Source organism: Xiphias gladius, chromosome 22, assembly GCF_016859285.1.
Source record: "Xiphias gladius isolate SHS-SW01 ecotype Sanya breed wild chromosome 22, ASM1685928v1, whole genome shotgun sequence".
Classification (NCBI taxonomy): domain Eukaryota; kingdom Metazoa; phylum Chordata; class Actinopteri; order Istiophoriformes; family Xiphiidae; genus Xiphias; species Xiphias gladius.
In genome coordinates, this window is record NC_053421.1 from 29825875 (window position 1) to 29848099 (window position 22225).

At 44.2% G+C, this 22225-nt stretch overlaps 2 protein-coding genes across 4 annotated transcripts in view; both read right to left on the reverse strand.

The window, feature by feature from the left end:
* adam15 (ADAM metallopeptidase domain 15) overlaps positions 1 to 12786 on the reverse strand; it is a 37590-nt gene extending 24804 nt beyond the window's left edge. For all 3 annotated transcript variants that reach the window (XM_040117336.1, XM_040117337.1, XM_040117338.1), the window contains exons 1-6: positions 12123 to 12786; positions 10269 to 10354; positions 2740 to 2816; positions 2459 to 2537; positions 2295 to 2371; positions 122 to 398 (exon numbers count right to left, since the gene is read on the reverse strand). In XM_040117336.1, coding sequence (XP_039973270.1) covers positions 122 to 398; positions 2295 to 2371; positions 2459 to 2537; positions 2740 to 2816; positions 10269 to 10354; positions 12123 to 12276 — 750 coding nt within the window. In that variant the 5' untranslated portion in view covers positions 12277 to 12786. The remainder of the gene's footprint in view (positions 1 to 121; positions 399 to 2294; positions 2372 to 2458; positions 2538 to 2739; positions 2817 to 10268; positions 10355 to 12122) is intronic.
* Positions 12787 to 14534: 1748 nt separating this feature from the next.
* Positions 14535 to 22225, reverse strand: part of dcst1 (DC-STAMP domain containing 1) — a 19741-nt gene continuing 12050 nt past the window's right edge. Inside the window, exons 12-16 of the mRNA XM_040117341.1 lie at positions 21408 to 21534; positions 19967 to 20083; positions 18566 to 18708; positions 17143 to 17247; positions 14535 to 16657 (exon numbers count right to left, since the gene is read on the reverse strand). Of these exons, the coding sequence (XP_039973275.1) occupies positions 16562 to 16657; positions 17143 to 17247; positions 18566 to 18708; positions 19967 to 20083; positions 21408 to 21534 (588 nt within the window). The 3' untranslated portion in view covers positions 14535 to 16561. The remainder of the gene's footprint in view (positions 16658 to 17142; positions 17248 to 18565; positions 18709 to 19966; positions 20084 to 21407; positions 21535 to 22225) is intronic.

Here is a 22225-nt window from a genome sequence, read left to right on the forward strand (position 1 = left end):
TAGCTGTGTGATTGGCCTTGTCTTAGTGCAATGCAGCTTGGGAGTCGTAGCTGCCACCTCTCTCCCTCAGTTTTCATGTGTACAGGCGTCTTGTGTCTGGCGGGGGGGGGGTCTGTCTCACCCTGTGTGTGTGTGTGGAGCTGTGGATAGGGGGGACAGCGTCGTGGGAGACCCCGCAGCCTCCAGCACTGTCGCCCTCCAGAGAGCTTGTGGAGAACAGTAGGTGGACTCCTTCTTCATCACCAGCACCTCCTCCACTTCCCCCACTCCCGTCTCCTCCGCTCTCGCCTCCTCCCCCCTCCTCCTCCCCTTGCTGCCGGCGGAGGTCTTGGTGATGGCGGCCGTCCTCCTGCGGCTGCAGCTCGAAGCTCATCGTGGAGTTGATGGCGATGACGCCTCTGCAGGAGGAAACACGGTCAGTTTCACTGCAGGCAGATTTAGGGGCCGTCTTCAGGGGCTTTTCACCTTTGATTATGAGCCAGCGGGCCCCTCGCCGAGCAGAGACACATACAAGCCTGAAAAAAAATCCTTGTTTGCAGTTGTTTTGTACGTTTTTTCGTGATACGTTGCAGGTTAATCTTAAGTCCGAAAGTATTTTGCTCACGTTGAAGTCGAAGAGAGGCTGATACTCCTTGGCACAGGTATCATTTAAAACACTATATCATGCAACACAAAGTTTCACTGCAAAGTCTCAAAGGAAACCTGTGACGCAGGTTATATTTCTTTCAAGCAGAGCCATTCTGACAGCATGTCTGACAGCAGCATTTCGACTCCTCTAAAGACTGAACATCAGATCAACATCACATCACTGAGCCGGCTGGCTACAGATAAATACTGAATGAACCACAGCTAGGGTTCGTCACTGCACAGCTTCTAAACAAAACGTACTCAAAGTCAGACGTCATAAATTAGAGTTCGCTGTTTTCCTCTTCAAATTTATCCTAAAGCCAGACAGTAGATGCGTGATAAAAACCAAAACTAGGAGCTAAAAGAGGCTAAAAGCTGCAGAGATGGTGACAATCCTACCAGAGAAAATTCACCATTACGCAGTCAACTGGATTTATTGTTAATATAAAAATACTGATTAGTCATATAGTCTGTTTATGAAACTCGTGACATTTGACTGAACTTACTGTTTGTTTTTATTGAAGGTTTTTACATCCCTGGTTTGCTCAATAATCCATTAATAATCCAAACTGATTAATAAACGGCCTAAATCTGCTCTGTGTTGATCTGATGAACAGAGGTTTCTGTGTGCAGAGCCTCTGGGGGCTACCAGGTCGATCCTCTGATCCTGAAAACCCACAAATCGGACCTGGTCTCTTCACGTGTGCTGATAAATAGACCCACTAATCCTCCTGCAGCCTCCGCCCGCTGTGCAGCAGAGGTCAGAGGTCACTCACATTGATCCGGATCAGTGTAACCTGCAGAGGAACGCTAATGTCGTCACTCACATTTTGTGCTGAGAACAGCCAAAAAACACAAAGACTTGAAACAAAGTAAATCCTGGACTCTGGACAAACCGGATTGCAGGTTTTGAGGTCTAAAGAGATTTTGTTTCTTATTTTCTTTCACTGTTGTTGGAGAAGAAAATGTTTTTCTCTGAATAAGTCTTACAGCAGTTGTTTTTGTCTCTCTGAACTTGTATATCTTCAAATATCAACATACTGTCAGTGATCTGTCTCCAGTCAGGAGGTGTGTAAATATTCATCTTCTCTTTGACCAAACCAGGACACTAACACTATAAATGATAATAAAACCAGAGCCGCTGCCTCAGAGAATTTCCTCCGGCAGATATTTGCAGTTTGCCCTTTCTTCCAGCTGTTTTTCAGAATAAGCGTTTGGAAACAAACACTGTCCAAACACAACTAGTCTCCATTTGGTTTGTCTTGACTTTTGTTTGATTGAGATCTGATTCATAGATCATCACAGTATTATGCCGGTTAATCTTGTAGTGATCAACTAATCGAATGAAAATAAAAAGTAATGAAAATATGATGGAGTACCAGTACGGACAATATGACCTGGGATTCTTATCATTGAATCAGAAGTTTTCAGTACTTGCTGCATATGACAATAACTCATAATGATATAATCGATTAATTCATGCGACCCGGACCCGGATGAACGGCATAAAATGGATGGATGGAAAAACCAATTAAAAAAGATTCATTTACCTAAGCTCTTTAAGTTGGAGCAATTGGATACAAAAACATTTTACAACTAACGTTACTGTTTCCAGCAGCCAAGAGAAAACATCTAAGACTTGATAAATGAAACCGGTTGTCACTGACCGGAGTCCGGAGCAGGTGCTCAGAGCCACTCTGGACTGGGGGAATCCTCTCACGCTGCCGTGGTAATAACAGTGCGTCTGCAGGAGACACAACAACATCTGTCACAGCTGGAAAACACAACACAGACAGACTGAGGACAGACGGCGGTGCATTCACTGACTCACCACAGGATCGGCTTTCACAGACACACCGGTACCGTTGGGCAGGTAGTAGAAGACGTTGGGTGGTTTGGGCAGCAGGTCGCTGCAGAGAGACATTAGATCAGCGTCTTTATGTTCACACTGTGTTTAATGGGTTTTTCTCAGTGGTTATTGGACAGTATAGAAGTAAAAGTCCCCAGCAAGAATCGAAGCAAGGACGCTGCAGTTTTGCAGTATGTGCCTTAACCTTTCAGCTATCAGGACGATCATGCTGTGTGTAATGTTACGCTGTTGATCAGACTCACTGGTTCTTCTCCAGGTCCAGCAGGAAGAGTCGTCCTCCCACCTCCAGGCCACACTGCAGCCTGTCGGGGTGACCGTCCTGAAACAGACAGGAAGACGGGTCCTTTTTTTACTGAGCTGATTCAACAAAGAGGAGGAAAGAAAAGAAAACCGAGAACTTCCAAAGAATTCTTGAGCACTGGAAGTGGACCCAAATAGTTGATTACCTGAGAAGTCAACTTCAGACAATGAAGCACGATGAAAAGGATGCACTGGACATGTGGATACGCTCATATACAACTCATTTCCAACAGCAAGTGCACTTGAAAGGAAACTTAATAGCAACCAGATCTCGTTTTCCATCAACATGATGAGGAAATGTTATTAATTTACGATTCTGACAAGTCACAGATACGTTGATACTGAACGTATCAGGAAAATGTTCAAAACAATGTGTTTGTTTTACACCAAAATGTCTGATCCTGCAGAACAACATCCACCTGTTGTGAGTCCTGCATCATTAAACTGGTTTACTGTTCTGTTCAGACTCTCACAGCACCTGGTTCAGGTTCGGTGAAGATCCTGGTCTGGTTTAATACAGGAAACTTGTTTATTTTATTTGTGCCTCAACAATGTGTTTATTTAGATTGAATCAAAACCACCATCTTTCGCGAACCTGAACCCAAGAGCTGTTGTTGCCTGAACCACAGACGGGACTCTGGATGTGAACCTGGTCTCTGGGGTCTCAGTCCTGATCTTCAGAGAAAACAGTTTTGTTGTATATGAATATAATTTGCAGGAGGCAGGGTTGGATATACGGTATGTTGCACTGGTATTGAAATCATTTTGAACAATAACTATAGATAAAAAATACAAATGGGTCTGTTTCTTTTTTTTCTTCTGGTCCTTTAGGATGTGGGCGAGTCTGAGTACATCCGTTAACCAATCAGTGTGTTTTCCTGCCTGTTAATGTAGCTGCTCTTTGAAGAGGAGACACTTCCTGTCCAACACCTCCTCGCTTTCTCCTCTCAGCTCCACAGGAAATCAAGGTGTGTGTGTGTGTGTGTGTGTTACTGAGGAGATTATCATCATCAAACAAGCTTCTTTCTTTTACACAGAAACACGGTTTATGTTTTTGGCACTTTAGGTACCTGCCCGCTCGTCTCAGATGTTTGTTTTTTCATCGGAGAGATCCGGTCTCTGCTCCGCAGCTGCTGAGCTGATCCAAACTCCAAAATTCAGAAATTCTGATTCAAATTTCGAACTTCACCCACCGAGTTCTACGAAGATCAACCGAACTGTCACTCGGTTAAAGGAATGCTCCGCTGAAAATCGATCATGTGGGCTGAGTATGAAACCTCGCTGCTTTTCTGGCACAAACCGAAACGTGTATCGAAACCTGTCAGGTACTGAAAGTTGACATTAAATGTCTGGACACACTCACTGTCTTGTTGATTTATTCTTTGATCAGATAGTTCATCACCACGATGCTGAAACTCACAAGCCGAGCAAAGTTTAAGAGTCTGTGACTGATTTTCATTCAGTATGGAAATGAACTGAAGCCAGTGGCAGCTGGAACGATAAGAACAACACTTGCAACAAACTAAAACGCTGCAGCCTGCATTTTTTAAAAACTAAAAAGGTTTTTTGTAGTTCAATGGAAAATATTTCTCAAACTCAGATATTTAAAGAAATATTGTTTTGGTATCACTATCACAACGCAAGCAATGGAAAAGGATACCCAGCCCTTCTGAACCTCCAGATGAACAGTTGAGAGGTTGATTGTGCTCCAGAGATTGTGAGGTTGTCATGGATGTTGTGACTGTGTTTCCTTCACGATGGAGCAACTTACAAACAGGGAGTTTGGAGTCAGCTCTCAGGACCATAAGGGAGCCACAGCTGCAGCCGGGACTTTAGAAATACTGAGATCAAGAGTCTAAACTTCACGATCACAGGAAATGTTCCACTAGCCACTTACACATTTCAAATAATTCATTAAATGTTCAAATGTAAACTTCATCGACCTGAATGAAGGTCTAAAATACTGTATATAAACCTTTTCCACAGACTATAATGTAAGTCTGGTGGTGTAAAAACTATCAACTGTATATAAAACAAAGGGTTTTAATGACATTCGCCAGAAACAGCATCGGTCTAAATAGTCCAAAAAATAACAACACTGCGAGTAATTCTGTGTGTCTGACTGCAGATTTTCAGCTTGACTGAGGACATGACCTCAGTGTGTAGCTCCAGCCCTGCAGGCTTTAGTGTGTGATATTCAACAGACCTTCTGGGTGGAGTATCTTTTAAAATGAGCAGAATTCCCCTCGGAGGCATGTTTGTTTTCTCCACCCTCTCCGTACTTTGTACTGTGGTGGGGTCGGATCATTGTGCAGCAGGATGGAGTGGGGGTGGGTGAGGTGTTTGTCGGCTGAGTCATGTTCAGCTCGGTCGGGTGGGTCTGACTCTGGAACCTCAGACACGCAGCAAAGAGGAAACTGACTCAACTGACAAACTGAAAAACCGGAGTCTGGCGTCCGATCGGTCCAATAAGCAGCGCCCCCCTCAGGATCGTTTTGAAAATGTGCATCGGTCTCTTTCCTCGGATGTTTCATGAACATCCCAGGAGCCTCCGCTTCTCCGACAGAGCTGATAGACACAGCTGATAGTTTGCTGCCTTGCTACAAAACGCATCACAAGGTCCACTTACTTGTGATTTTCAGAGCTTTCAGCCACATCTTGTGGTCCTCTCCGGGTGAGGAAGTTGCTCAGTTTTCATGAAGATAGCCCAGTTGTCATCATGAGACCTTAGCATGGAAGACCAGACAGATCTCTCTGACATCTGTGTAAAATCAGTCTGCTGATGAAGGCCATTAGATGTGGCTGAAAGCTTGGGAAAAACCAAATAAGTAGATCTTGTGCTGCAAATCTTTTGTCAGACTGATGTTTCCGAGGTCGAGAACAAACCCTTCAGCTCAACGACAGTTTTAAATTGTCTTATTCGTTTTTCGAGTGTAGATTTCAGCTGCTGTTCAGTTTTAATGAGAGTTCGTGGAAAATTTGCATTTTATGGAAATGACTCCTTTCACTCTATATTGTGAGAGAGTTTCAAAGTTTGTACAGTTTTAAGTAAGTCTGAAGTTTGCACGACTGTCTCCACCTTCACCTCAGGTTTCTGTTTCAAAGGATTGATCACAGAACTGACCTGAGATCAGCTTTGAGACAGCTTATAGTATAAACAGAATTCTAGTCGTCATGTGTCCATGTTTTCTGTTTTTCACTCCTCTTTGTTTTCATCCAACCTCTCTCTCTCTGTTACCCCTCACTGTGTTTTGCAGCCTCTCTCGCCCACTCTCACCATCTGTTAACACCCTCTCTCCCTCCCCCTCACCCACGTTGTTCTTTTCCCCCCTTCTCTCTCTCTCTCTCTCTCTCTCTCTCTCTCTCTGTGTCTCTGTGGTGAGGTCATGTCTCTCGCCCGAGCTCCAGATGATGTCAGAGCTGCAGAAACTCTGGGCGAGGCTCAGAGCTGCCAACCACAAGAAGAGGAGGAAGAAAAAAGGAGAAAGGGGAGGAGAGGTGGGAACAAAACAGCCCTAACGGAGTCAGCGTTAGGGCCAACAAATGTCTTGATGGCCCCACAATGAATTCGCAGCGTCCCCCGTTCGTGTTTCCTGCCTCCCTCCTGGTGAATAAAGGAAGAATGCCTTTATTTGTGAGCTGTGATTTTTCTGGACAGTATTGTGATCATTACAGCTGAAACAATTGGTCAATTAGTCACCACCGAGGGTGGCACAGTGGTGCAGTGGTTAGCACTGTCGCCCCGGTTCGGCGGGGGGCCTGCGTGGGTTTCCTCCGGGTACTCCGCCTTCCTCCCACAGTCCAGAGACATGCAGGTTAACAGGGGGTGAGACCGTGGGCGTAAATGGTTGTTTATCTCTACGTGTCAGTCCTGTGGTGGACCGGTGACCCGTACAGGGTGTACCTCGCCTCTCGTCCAATGTCAGCTGGCATTGGCTCCAGCCCCCACCCGAGCCTCACAGGAGAAGCGTTACGGCTAATGGACAGGTGGATGGACGGTCAGTCAATTGCCAGAAAAACTCATCTGCGACTATTTTGATAATGACTTAATCATTTACGTATTTTTTCGGCCAAAACACAAAATATTCTTCGTTTTTATACCATCATAAACTTGATAAACGTGGCTTTTGGACTGTTGGTCGACAAAACAAGCACTTGGATACTCACGGCTACGTTCGGCACTGGGAAAATTTTTTCACATTTATAGTCTAATCAATTAACTGAGAAAATAATCTGCAGATTAAGGATAATGAAAATCCTCCATGGAGATCTGCAGGTGATAAAAGCTTGAACCCTATAATGATGTGCTTTAAACTTTAACTGTGTGATCCCAGCTACATGTTACTATCCACCTGCCGTCAGTAGCTCACACAACTACTGACCTGACCAGTTGGTAACTGCCTGTCTGGTAATTAACTTACTCTGAGACAGAGTCGTGTTTCTTCGTTACATAAACAGTACAGACATCCGAAGCCAAGAACGTTGCCAGCCAACAGCTGAGAGTTTTACTCTGTCACTGAATTAATGCTCATTAGCTCCAGTGGTGCTGGTGACAGATTTCTTTAGTCCCGCTCCCACATCACACCACAGCTCTCCTACTTTCTCCTCTCGACCCCCTCATTTCCTCCCAGCTGGGTGGAGTCGGGATGGGGGGGTGTCAGGGGGATTTCTGCAGGAAATGATCTCAGAGCTTCTGTCAGCTGCACAGGAAGTGTCTGTCCTCTAACCCCCCCCCCAATTTCAGTTTTCCTGCAGGAAGCTCCCGGAGAAAACTGTCAGCGCCCCAACTTCCTTCCTCTCTCTTATTACACTGAAACTGTAATAAGAGAGAGTGACAGTTACAGTTACTGACTGTAACCCAGGAGGGAACCGTCTGTGGATGAACGGAGGAGACGACTGGCACCAGAACATTAAAAGAGTAAATCCCGGTCCTCCTCCAGACCACGTTCTGTTCCTCAGTGTATTTCCCTTCTGTCAACGGCCTTTGCGAAATTCTAAAATAACTTCCTGAGGTTTTCTGTTCATTTTCTGGACAGGACAGCAGTGTTTGAAGAACTCTTTACCTTAACAAATATCCAATCAGGATCCGCTCATTCCTGTTCAGGGTCAGGGAGGACTGGAGCCCATCGCTGGCTCGACACATGAGGCGCAGTGTGAAAATAAACAGCCATCCTACAAAGCCGCCACCACAGATGCTGCGAACCACATTACCACGCAAACAATGACAGCATCCATTTTCTAACTTGGTGCCGTCATTCTCACACTTTCTGTCGCGCTTAGATTGGAGAGCAGAGTTACATGAATCCGGGAGCTTCTCATCCATTCTTCCCTACCACCAGACTGGAGCTAGAGCTGCAACTAACTATTATTTTCATTACCGATTAAAGCTGCCCCGTGGAGATTTCATGTAAACAAATAAAAGTTCAGTGTGCTGTGTGTGTCACCGAGCTCAAACAAATGTGTTGAATACATTTCCTTCCTCATAAAACATTTATAAAGCCAATTTTTGGAGTTTGAATTCTGCACTGTTTACATCCACGTTGACCAACTTGCAGTCGTCTTCTCCTCTGCCTTTGGGAAAACCTTTAATCTCCAGATTATTTTCTCAGTTCATTGTTTTGTCCATAAAATGTCAGAAATTAGTGAAAAATGTTGCCGTGATGGAAAACGGAGAACAACTGATAAACCGAGACATTAGATAAACTGACACCGGAGAGCGGATGATGATGGTTTTGTTTGAAAAATGAATAAACGATGAATCAATTATCCAAAAAAATCTCTGCAGATTAGTTTTCGATTGATTGCTTGTTTCAGCTCTGACACCATCACACCTTCAGCCTCCCGTCAGCGCTGGATGTCACTGGACGTGTGTTGTGGCGGTTAGTGCAGTTAGCTCTAACGTCGAATCTGGGTGAGGTTTGTTAGAAACAGGCTAGGGAATTCTGCCTCAGCCTGAAGAGGCAGAGGTAACTCCAGCGGCACCTGTAGTAAAAGACACAAGCGTTTCAGGAGCACAGATGACCCTGTTGAAGGCCACGAGTCGGAACGTGTCGGTCTGACAATGAAGCTGTTCCTTTACAGGAAGCGCTGCTGGAGTTTCTTCCTCATTCAGTTGAAGGCTGGCTGCTACTCAGGGCAGCGCTATTACTCTGCTATTACACATGGCAGCTCTTTCCATGAAAAACAAGGGACTTTCTTCTCACAATGTTGCACTTTTGCATTAACCTTTTAAAATACATCATCCCTTTGTCCTTGGTATTCCTACTTCAGGTGTGTTTGGGTCTGTTCCGGACTCAAAGTGTTGAGTCCACACTTAGGGTCCTGCTACAGGCCCTAGATTCCCTTTTTATGCCAAAAGAAATAGGCGAGGCAAAAAAACAGAGACTTCCACCATGTTTGTGCCTCTGTAACTTTGGTTCGGTTTCTCTTCTACTCAGTCTGACTTTTGGTTGTAAAATGTGCAGTTTCCTTATGACGGTGGTCAAAACGGCTGGAGAGCAGTAACCTTCTTAGACAAAACTGGTGGTGTCTGCTAACAGGTTAAATGTGAAAGCTGGGTATTGTAGCATAGACTGGGTGAAAGGATCCACTAAAGCGCTAACATACAGACTAGGGCCTGGTCTGCTATGGCACCATTTGATTTTTTTTTGATGAATAAGATTACTGCACTTTTTTTTTTTTGGAAGGAAATCAGAACTAAACTTCTCAGTTATTAGTGTTTAATGTTGTGTAAACTTTCTAATATTGTCTAACACACGAACTCAGTTCATCAGCTGAGTTTGAACTGTGGAGGGAAACATGAGAAGAACAAACTGTGCAGGAAAAACAGAACCTGCTCAGTTATAACAATTATTTTGTTCGCAAGCTACGACTCCCAGGAGGCTTTGAGGCGTGCAGACCGTTGGCGGTCAACATGTCCAAAATACTCCCATCAGGTAACCATAGTAACAGGTGGGGGACTTCTGCTTTTATTTTCTCAATTTAGGAAATTAAGGGTGTGTGTGTGTGTGTGTGTGTGTGTGTGTGTGTGTGTGTGTGTGTGTGTGTGTGTGTGTGTGTGTGTGTCTGTGTGTGTGTGTCCCACCCATCCCAAACATCCAGTTTCTGCTGATGGAAACCAGATTGAGATCACCCTGCACACAGGAACAGTACAACAACAGATATACACCAGTGCTAAACCAGTAAAGAACTAGTGAAACACCAGTAATCAACCAGTTACACATTAGTACTAAACCAGTTATTGACCAGTCAAGCACTAGGGAAACATCAGTAAAACACCAGTAACAAGGAAGTTAAATACCTGTACTACACCAGTAACACATCACAATGAACAAGTATGAACCTTGTCAAATCTAGTCCCCGGTCCCCAGTCCAGCAAAAGCCAGTACAGCCAAGAAATAAACCAGTATAACAACAGTAATAAACCATTAAAACCAGTCAGAACCAGTACAAGTGTTTTTATATCTCTGACCTGTAAAGCTTCAGCGAGACTCCGTCTCTGTCCGTCCACCAGGATGAAGGGACGGGTCTTTTCCAGCAGGGGGTGTCCGTCCACACCTGAGGACACAGACGACGCTCAGTTGCTGGTTCGTACTGGGTGAACTGGAAACACAGGGTCCTAGAGCTGGGCTAACATGTTGGCTGACGTCAGCTTATTGCAGATCTCTCAGTATCAGTATCAGCGTTTATGTCTGTGGATCTGTATCGGCTGATTTTTACACCGTCTAATGTCCAGCAAGGTAAAAGAACCCAAATTCATCATATTCATGATTATTTATCCGTCCAGTAGCTGCCCCGCTTATCCTGTGAGGGTCACGGGGGGCTGGAGCCAATCCCAGCTGACGACCGCCCCACCCCATATGTATACACACACAAACAATTTATATTGTTAGAGAACTAGAGCCAAATAATAAAATGATCTCACAAGAAAAGGATTTCCACGATAACGATGGTAAGCTGACGAGTAACTTTCGATAAAGGTCTCTGTTCTGCATTTGGGTCAACAGTCCAGGGGTTGGGCCGAAGCAAGGAGAAAACACGCACGCTGTTGGAAACGTAAGGATGAGCGACTGTGAGGAGTCAGACGTCCACACAAGACGAGAGACTGTGGTGAAGACACACAACAGTGGGGATTTGACAGCGGTTCAGATTTCTAAAGCTGGATCAACGGCAGAGCGATACCCGATTAATACTCAAGGGACCTGTGCCGACGAAGACGGACACAGTCTCTGGGCTGTGAGCTTATTAACCAAATATCTTAGTATTAAGGGTGAAGGCCTCCAGCGTCACTGTGACGCTTTGTGGTGTCACTGTGGAATCAACCAGCACAGACCGTGCAGGTTTGAGAACTATTTGTGTCCAGTACATGTCCTACGTCCTTTGGCCTGGGCAAGATCGTTTGTCCTCTGAGGACACAGACGCTGTACCAGAGAGACAGAGTCAGCGTGGACTGAACAGATGGACGGCTCACTGCGGTTTCATTTACGCAGAGTAGGTGGGCTGAGCGTTCCTGCTCTTTTACAGCAGCAGTTAAATCAAATTAAAGTTGGACGGGCAGATAATTCACGCGGCGGCTCTGCGGAAGCAGCCGCAAGCAGGGAGAGGACGATCAACGAGCAGGTTCTGGTCTTTGGTCGACGTCGCGCGCTGTTCGCCGAGTTCCACCATCACCACGTCATCCGGTGGTCTGGAAGCATCTAGAAAATAAAGGTACGGTACAGCGGGACAGGACGGCCTGTTTCCATTCAGGGCACCTGGTTTAGTTTAGTCTGACAGGGAGGCCAACGTCAGATTAGACTGAGATCTACACCCCAGACATGCCGGGCCCTCGAGCAGAAGGAGGTCAAAGGTCACACACACACACGCACTATTTTCTCGAGTATTCGATTAATCGTGTGGTCTCTAAACGCCCGATTTGACGTCATCAAATTGTCCGTTTTGCTCACCCTACAGGATCCAGAGATTAAACTTCCCCTCACCAACGTGATGAAAGCAGCAAATCCCCACGAAGGACCGGCTGGAGCTAGCGGCTGTTTGACGATTAATCAATTATCAAAATAACTGCCGGTGATTTGGTTTCGATGGATGAGACGTCTATGTTTTAATGTAAAATCTTAATCTGAAAGGTTATCAGCATCTACAGCTGTCAGATAAGAGCAGGGCAGCATAAAGTACAGTATTTCCCTCTGACGTGTGTTGGAGCAGAAGTAGGAAGTAGCAGAAAATACAAATACTCGAGTAAAGTACAAGTCCTTTGTCATTGTACTTAAGAGCTTGAGTAAACGTAGTTAAGTTACTTTCCCACAGTGCAGTGGGTAACTGTTACCTGTTCCGGTCAGGTCGTCGGTACCGTCAGCCTGAGTCTCCGGAGGAAGAACCCCTTCGTCCTGCGGTGCGTTCAGGGACCTGCAGACCGTGAACGCAGCACGGCCGCCGAGCAGCAGCAGCAGCAGCAGCGACGTTGCGGCGGCTCCGCTCATCCTCTCTGCGTCACCGGCGACCGGCAACAGGTTGCTGATGTGTGTGTGTGTGTGTGTGTGTGTGTGTGTGTGTGTGTGTGTGTGTGTGTGAGGCAACCCCGTCCCGCTCCCGTTACCTCACTGTGTCAGAGCAAAGCGGGAGGCTCCACCGAAACTCCATGGTGCTCCGTTCCCCGGTAACATCCACTGATGAGAGCGCGTCAGGGCGGCTGCTGTACGGGAGGGCAGGCGGGGAAATGAGCATTAATTCGGGGTTAATGTAGCGGGAAGACCACCCGGTCCTCCGGTCCGTTATCTGCGCAGCTCTGGCGAAAACAGTTTCTGTGGCCAGAAACTGCCCTTATCCCCGGACGGACTCGGTCGGTTTCTGGCGGCTGTGTTCGCTCGGAGACCGGACAGGTGGGGCTGTGCGTCCCGAGAGGCCTGAAAACGGCTGATTACCGGAGCGTACCGGGCCACCCGTGTTTATACCGGGAGCTAACGGAGACGTCATCCAGCTAGGTGAAGCCAACCGGAGCTCGCGAGGGGCAGGCCGGAAGTTCCGCGAGGCCGCCTTCAAAATAAAAGCCAACGCACAAGCGTCACTGTGAGCCACATATTACATTAACCTCAGGTCTGTATTTCCCGTATTTACTTTAGAAAAACTGATGAATGGAGGCGAATTTATCATTTCATCATTATTTTTCAAGACCACCTCGTACAGTCATCTCAAATTTTTAACCTGTTTAATTTCCAGCATCATCAAAAATTCAAAGAACCTTCCGATAAAACTACCTTCATTTCCAAGTCATTTTCCCTTCGTTTAAGAAGCTCAGTGTCTTTTTAAGGTGAAGCAAAAATGACTGAACCAAATTAATTTGGGGTTTTTTTTGTACATTCCAGGGTAATTATTAACCACATGTAAACTCCAGGCGAGCCTTGAGTCCCGGTCGAAGCCATGAGGTGAGAAAGTAAACTTCAGAATTAAAATATGAATAAATGTAATGGGTCTGTACACAGTTCTAGTCAAGTCAAAGCTGTACAGCGTAACATCTGCCCTCAGGGCCTCACAATAATAACCCATTGGTAACCATGTACAGACCTGCACAAAGTCAGCAGGAAGCCCTAATCAGTAGGTCCTCCATGAGTAAATCCATTAAAACACACGATACTGGCTTTTCAATCAACACATTTCATTCAGTGGTAAAGACATATAGGGGAGAACATCGGGTTTTCATTTGTAGTGTGTTTGACTAATCGTACACTCGGTGGTGGAATGTAGCTGAGTAAATTTACTCAAGTACTGTACAGTTCTGAGTTACTTGTACTTCAGTATTTGCATTGGCTGCTACTTTATAATTCTGCTCCACCACATTTCAGAAGGAGATTTGTACTTTTTACTGCACCACCTTTATTTAGGAGCCTTAGTTACTAGTTACCTTTAAGGTGAAGACTTTCCATGTAAAATATATAACAATCTTAAAATCATACGATGGATTGTTGTACATTCAACTATCCAACAGCATATTAAGTAGTTAAATTCTGCTCAACGACAATAGTCAACTAATGTACCTATGATAAATAGATTACCGGTCCAAAGTTTTAGGACGCCTCCCTTTTTCCAACTCTTACTTGAATTGACATAATCCTAACGTCCTGGGTCATCATCTTGCAGTAGGACGAAGCCCCGACCATCCAGTCTGTCTTCCTCTGTCGCTTGTCCGATTCTCTCCATTCAGCAACGTCCATTCTTGCTTCCTGCAGCACAGTGTTGACCTGACGGTGAATCAGAGGGTGTAGCAACACGCTTTGCTCCAACACTGAGGGGTCGTAAGGCATCGACTAAAGTTGTGTTGCTTTTTTTTACTTAAATAAAAGATGTCACTTCCCCTTCCACTGCTGGGCTCACTGTGATACTGACCACACCATTTGCCACTGATGTAAATGACTGCACCGTACAGTTTATTCAAACAGGAGACAAGTGTTTCAGTTTCCTCTCCAGTTGTGTGAAAGCTGCAGCACTTCGCTTTGCTTGTGTTTTCACTGCAGTAGAATCAGGATTGTATTTTCAAGTCTACACTATGTGCTGCACTCTGCGGTCAGTGAGCAGGACGTATGTGGCTCATAAAATGGGCTTTATTTTGAAAAGAAAATGGATGCAGTGTTTACACACCTCAGAGGCTTGACACAGGTATTTGAGTTGGTGAGGCTCTCTCTCTCTCTCTCTCTCTCTCTCTGGCAGCCACACACACACACACACACACACACACACAGAACCAGGGTATTTCCTCAGTACATTTAACCCCTTCGTGTCTGCACTGATCACAGTCCAGCAGGTTTCTGTGATGAGCTGAGACTGAGCCTCTTCTCACACGTTTTTCATTACACACACAGTTGTCGGTTTATGAGGAACACCAGCTACATCTAAGTCACTCTGATCCAGCAGTCCTGTAATAAATCCTCCATCATGGAGGTTCTGATCTTCAGTTTGTGTTGACTCACCTGTGTCATCATTCTGGAGGCTGCAGTTTGTGCTGCTGTTGAACTGTGTTGCATTAAAGAGCAGGTGTACTATCATTGTGTCTACTCCCATTTATATCAACGATTGTAGGCTAAATAAGAGAACCACCTGTCTGTATAATGGAACACAGTTCAACAGCAGTTGATCAGAATAAAACCGTGACGCCACCAAAGCTTTATCATCAGTATCATGTGTCTGTACTGAAGTTTTCATTTTTCCAGTGACACGTAAAAAGAGCAGGGACGTGTCGTCTCGGGAAACCTAGAGCATTTCTTCAGAATCGTGTGCAGGAGGATTCTGGAGACTCCTCCAGAACAGCTGAGCTGTTGTTTTCTAGGAGTAGAAACGAATTTCCCAGGTTTGAAATCTGCTTTTAAAACCGGGAAAGAAAGTCCACCGTGCCCGGATCCACATGCAGGCTGACAGCTGAATATTTACGGGGTTCAGGAGGATTACAGAAACTGTTCAGAGGCCCTGATGAAGTGATGAGCTCACTGTGAGAAGTGCCGATCTAAACCGATCCAGCATCAGCTGCTGATTGAGGATGAGATTAAAACCGTGAATGAAGCCATCGCTGCACGTGCTGCTGCAGAGGATCAGCTGTTACGTAACTCCTCTGTACATACCTAATCTGATCATGTGATCTCGCGCACACACACACGCGTGTGCGTACGTGTTCTTGTACCGCGGTGAGGACTTTAGCCTGAATGCACACTTACCTGTGGGGACTCATGTCGCCACTGATGTCCCCACAGGTAGGGGCTGGTGTTTGAGGGTTCAGATCTGGTTTTAGGGCTGAGGTTAGAATCAGGTTTAGGTTAGGGTCAGGGTAAGGGGCCTTGTCCCCACAGGGATAGGCACACACACACACACAGATGCATGTTTGCTCACAGTCCTCATAAGGTTGTCGATTGGTTGTTTTTCCTCAGTGACTGATTGAAACCGATTTTACTGTGTGAAATGCTTCTGCTGTTGCTGCCTTCACACTAATGTAAAAGCTCAAATCACAACTTCAGCAGGCCGCAAGGCACCGTGGGTCCTGGACTCGGAGCGGCCCTCGGCCCCCGTTCTGGGCCTGAGTTTTTCTGTGAAATTATTACCTGGTGATTTTCGTCAAACCTGCTGCTGTCCCAGACCTTTTCCCGCTCTCCAAAGACTCTTCGAACCATCTGGATTATTATGTGTTTGACTCAGTTCACACAACGTGAACCAAAATTTAAAAGCTTTATCATCAGTATCATGTGTCTGTACTGAAGTTTTCATTTTTCCACTGACACGTAGAAAGAGCAGGGACGTGTCGTCTCGGGAAACCTAGAGCATTTCTTCAGAACTGTGTGCAGGAGGATTCTGGAGACACCTCCAGAACAGCTGAGCTGTTGTTCAACCTCCTTTCAGGTTTGTCAAACATCACGGGGATCGGTTGCTGGATCTCTGGTACTCCAGAAGCCCCCAGAAGCCGGGCTGTAGCTGAGACCACGTAAGTGCAAAGAGCCCAAAAGAAGTCTGACTTGAAGCCACGACCCAGACCATTAAACCAGTGCAGATTTGTTTGGTAAAGTGTAAAAATCAGGATCTAAAGACGACTCCCGCAGTTTCACAACAAAGCAGCCGCTCCACCTGTGTTTCCAGCTGATTTCCACTCATCCTGACCCCCAGAGGGAGCTGAACCGTGTGAGTCAGCCGCAGAATCTGAGATTGTTTTAGACAGAGACCAGAGAGCAAAGACCAAGATTTATCTGAACAGAACGAGATCTGAACGTCGTCTCTTCCTCTTCCTGTCCCGGTCTAACCCGGGTCGTAGTACGTCGCCTCCGAGTCTGACTCTTCCTGTCTGCGATCCTGACAAAGACGACGTCCACACCTGCTCAGAGACAGGAACACCTGCAGAGACACGGCAGCAGAGTTTCAGCGCAGAAATAAATCTTCATCTTGAACATCATCAGCCATTAAAAAAAACCCACTATTATTGCGAGTAAAAACCACATCTTGACAGGCAGGACAACGTCACACACTAAACTCTTATAAGCAGCAGTGAAAAGTAGCAGTGGCGGTAGTGGATTCCAGATGTTGTCGACCCGGAGCAAAGTTTCCTGACCCACGAGTTAGTAGGTATTATATTTACATACTTTATTAAAACTAATAACTAATGATGAATACAGAAACAAATAATAACCTAAAAACTCATCAGTCTAATCCAGGTGAGAACAAGATTAAACTGATCCTTTAATGACACCTGGGCGTTTTCCCGCTCGTCTCCATTTATGGACCCTTCCATTGTCAAGTCTCAGCCCAAGCACTGAGCGGACGCTGTGTGTCCCGTAAACATGTGTGGTAACTCACTGCTGCAGGAACGACGAGCGACTCACCGTCCCGATCCTCCGTCCACACCTGACGATGTGTTTGCTGTCCAGTGAGGAAATCCGTCTCTGGATCTGCAGGTTGTAGAGGAACAAAACTCGCTTCTTCTCGCGCTGAGAGACAGACAGAGGGACGAATATTTATTAGGATTAAATGGTTCAACCGTATGAAAGCTTTTTACTTCTCCTAAACAGAAATGGAGGCAGCGCGGACCAGTACTGGCCGATCACGTCTGCCGGAAACTCGGTTTAGTTGGAGACTGTGATACGTGTAAAAGTAAGCAGTGACCTCCTCTACCCCTATTGGGGCAGAGGAGTGACGTCAGGTGGCTGCAGCGTATGAACCAAACATGACGAAGCTGCAGACATACAGGGAAGGTGTGAATGATGTATATTTTAAATACATCATAGTAAAAAGATCAATGTTAACAAAGCTGCAGGCTTCACTCCTCTTTCACCCATCACTGCTCGCTCTCTCTCTCTCTCTCTGTGTCTGAATGTCTCTCTACCACAGTTCAGCCGGTCAGCTGTTATAATGCTCTTACATTAATCTGCTCTCAGATCAGATTTACTGCAGCTAACAGGGTTGAACTCAGCGTGTGTGTGTGTGTGTTAATGAGATTGAGAAGTTTGCTTCTTCATCAGAACAGGAGAGGAAGTGACGTCACAGCGTGGCGTATGTTCAGACCAGAACAAAGACAACTATGAGACACTCCTCGTGCTGTTACTACTGATCCTGCTGCAGCTGACGCTTGACAGCCGCTGCTCCGATGTCCCACGCTCCTGCTTCTTCCGCTGAACTCAGACCATCGTGAGTCGTGTCAGGTCTGCGGGAAGTAAACCTGTTTCGCTCTCATTCGCTTCAGTCTCCAGTTGTTAGTTTAGCAGATTTTATTCTTCTGCTCCGTCGTTTTCTTGTAAAACCCAAATGAAGTTGTTTAATTCATTCATACAACTTTCACGAAAAATTGTTTCTATTCAACAGTTTGTGTTCAGAACAACTGCCGCAACCAAAACAAAGGCAGCTGATCTCTGATTGGCTGTTGAGCCGGGTCCGCACTCTCCCCTGGACACACTGATATTTATGCGATTCAGGCACGTGACCTCAAAGTATAGTAAGGTACCGATTATCTTATCGGCAGCTTCCGAAATAAACTTTATATTTCATTCGTTCTTTCTTTCTTCCCCTTGTACCTTCTCAGTCTGTCTCCGTGGTCCACTGGAGATCAATACAGTCTTTACATTAATATCGCAAATCAATCAATCATCAATTACCTAAACAGAGTCATTACTGCTGTTTTAGCCAAACTTATGTATTTAACTTTTGCATGATGTGCTACTTTAATTTTGCTCATAATCTTTCACTTGTCATAAATGGGTTCAGTGTTTACACTGCAAAGCAAACACTCAGTGTGCATTCATGAGTGCGTACCTGTGGGTGGTAGAAGGCGGCGATGACCCGTCGGAGGCGGTTGGTGTAAACCTGAAGGCAGGTGAAGAGCGCCACCAACAGGACACAACACACACAGCTCACATACACACCTGCTGAGAGGGAGGAGGGGGGGGACGCACAACCTGCGGGGGGAGAGAGGGGGAGATGACGCTAGTGACCTGAAACTGAGGAGGGAAACTGTCGCCCTCTGCTGGATCCGTTTAAAATGAATCATCCCTTCAGTTTCCCACAGCAGGAGCGTTGTTAATGGTTTCCAGACCCAGTTTCCTATTAAATCAATACATTTGAAATAAGCATATATGTGAAAAAACTACATAAATAATGTCTAAAATAAATAAATCAACCAATGAATGGTGAAATGATGTAATAAATCATTAAAATTCAAGTCATAATTACATAATTTAATTTATCATTCTGATTTTCACACAAAGAGGGTTTTACTGGAAATTCATTTTTCTTTCATTATAGATATTTATAATCCAAAATGCCCTTTTTTCAAAGGTCTATTTTTATTTCATAATCACGCTTTTATTTCATATTGTAATTCATTCTATTGTATTTGATTTTATTGAGCAAAATATGTGGTTTCTCTGTCATGAAAAGTGTCATCATGAATAAAAAGTGGAATAAAATGAAATGAAAATAAAATAAAATAACATTTTACCTGAAATAGAATCGAAAAATGAAATAATAAATATCACAAATTGCAAGTTTTTATAATAAAATAAAAATAATCTACAATAAACTGCTATCAATATATGCAAAAGAATGGCCGAGTAAAGTTTCACAATGAGTTGGGTTTGAATAACTTATTTAATCAATGAGCTGAACTTATATAGTTTTCTTATTATATTTATTACTAATATGTATTTCATAATCTTACATTTTACGCTACAGCATAATCTCACTCCATAAAAGCAACACTGAATAAGCTTTGCTTTTCAAGTATCAGTCTGATGAAATGAATGATTCATTTTTGAATATGTTCCTCTTTTGCCTTCTGAACGTACGGTCAGGGTGAAGAAGGTGGGATTTGTATGAAGCCTGAATGTCAAAACTCAGAGCGGAAAATTTCAAAGGCAGCGCTTCTCTTTCAGTCGGTACAAGAAAGGATAATAAATGTTTGTTTTCTTCTCATTTTATTTGATTTTCTTCTCAACATGCGTTTGTACTTTGGCGGCATAAACACATCTTGTGCTGTTCTGCGTGAAAGGTGTGAAAAACCAATAAAAAGTCAATAATCTGCCACTGTCCTTATCTAAAGCATGTTTAGCAAAATAAATGTTTTATATCAAATGTTTTGGCCTAGAAATCACGTGCTGCTCCTTTAATAACTGACGTGTTTCGGGAGTCCTGTGTGACCTTTGACCTCTGACCTACCCTGGTTGTCGGTTTGGATGTGGAGGCTGGACGAGCTGTTGAAGGCTGAAATCGTCTTCCTCAGGAGGCGGGCCATCAGGGAGGCCCCGCCCACTTTGATGTCCACCTGGTGACTACCTGCAGAGAGGACTTCATTACCCACAAAGCCTCAGCGGTGATGCCAGTGATGCTCATATTGTAAATCTGAAATAGGATCTGAGGTACTCGGTCAGTGTCAAAAGTCTGTTAATACTTAGTTTCTTGAACAAATGAAAATAAAATGTTGATCTGTTCATATCAATAACAGGACGGTCGAAACAATTTGAGCCTACTGGCACAGTTTTCAACAGATGTGATAAATTTCTATGTTTCCCGAAAGAATCTGAAAACACCGAAAACTGCAGCTGTTGTTTTTATATATAATAATTCCTTTATTGTTTTTTCGTATAGTGTCACTGACTTATGATGAATTATTGAATTATTAATTCTTTTTTCTTTATAATATGTGAGCATGTTGAAATATGTAAACACGATTACATTATTATTGTTGCCCAGGAGCTGGAACCGAAAATGATCAATATAACAGTTATGCAGATGACGTTCGACTCTTTTTGCATCACAGCAGTTAATTAATTCCACAACCATTGTCACTTCTAGTGGCTCGAAAATTAACTCCTCAGCGTCAGAAATTATTCCCATTTTCAAATATGACAGTGAAAATGAAATAAATTTGGATTGTTCTCTAAATTCTATGAAATAAAAAATGCTGAATAATGTTGAAGATCCTTGTGAGTAAAATATTAATAAAATTAAATATATTTATACATTAAGTACTACTTCCTTTCTTACTCTTAATAAATATTTATTGATATTTATTAAGAGTAATAAGTATTTAATATAACTTATTTATAATCGTTTTTACTCATGTCAGTATTACTTGTGCCAATGAAATTATTATTTACATGTGACGTTTCAGTGTATTGATTTGGTGCAACACATCAAATGGAAACATTTATGTTTTATCTTGTAAATGGTCCATTACAAATACAATAAATAAATACCATTAAATTATTACCTTCATAAAATGAATAAAAATTTTTATGTCTGTTGTAAAATCTCAAATCATCATTTATTTGCTCCGTGAATACACAGGTCTATTGTATTCTAATCATGTGATTGTGGAGGTTTTAAATCTTGCTCATTTCTGCTGATATTTCCAAGCGACAATTACCACAACTTAAAAACCCTTATGCACACGGTGCCAGTTCAGATTTGGATCCATGGCTGTGTTTCCTGTATAATCTAAAACATCTGTGATATTTTGGAGTTGAGGAATTCATGAAACTGACCACGAATCCCGAGACAAGATGTGAAGACATATGCCTCATATTTACATCACGGACGCAGGGACATAGTATATTTTACATGGTGTGTGTGTGTGTGTGTGTGTGTGTGTGTATACTGGTCAGGTTGAACTGGGTGAAGGTGTGCCTGCTGACGATGTCCAGAACGTGGAACAGAGAGAAGTCGACAGTCAGCAGGACGACACACAGCAGAGAGACCGACAGCACCTGAAACACACCTGCCATCTGACAACACACACACGCACGTTTCTGTTATTAGGGAGACGCTGCATTGACTCACATGGATTCCTTATAGACTAACCCTCACCCTTAACCCCGACCCAAGTCTGAACACCTACAACTTCAAGTACTCTGCAGGAAGAAGTGAGTTTCTCTTCTTGTTGCTTCAGTCCCATGTTGTCGACGTCACCGAGCAGAGTTTGTTTCCATCTCAGTTTTTAACGCCTGGACGTACCTGCAGGAGCTACGACATCACAACTCGTTCGGAGCCAGTCGGGGTCCAGTGTGATGTGGAAGCTTGAAGCCTCCAGGCCACAAACACTGGGAACGGACTTTACAATGAAGGAGGAAACATCTGGTGTCCAGCTGTTAAACTTCAGAAATCAACAATAGCTTCGGATGTTCTGGATTATAACGTGAGGGAGAAGGAGATTAACTTTAGGGATTTTTAACAGATGTTTTTGTTCATAAAAACCATCACATTCTCAGCAGAGGATTTCTTAGTTCATATATATGTATATCTCTTAAAACATGAGGATCTTTCATGTTTCACTTTGTGGGGATTGTTTTGTGTTGCTGGGATTGTTTCCTCCTGCTACCATGACTGTCACTTATATAAAGAGGTTTATCCTCAAATTGAAATTTGACAATAAGTCAATAAGTCAAAACTATCATCTAATAAGTTTGACCTGTTGTC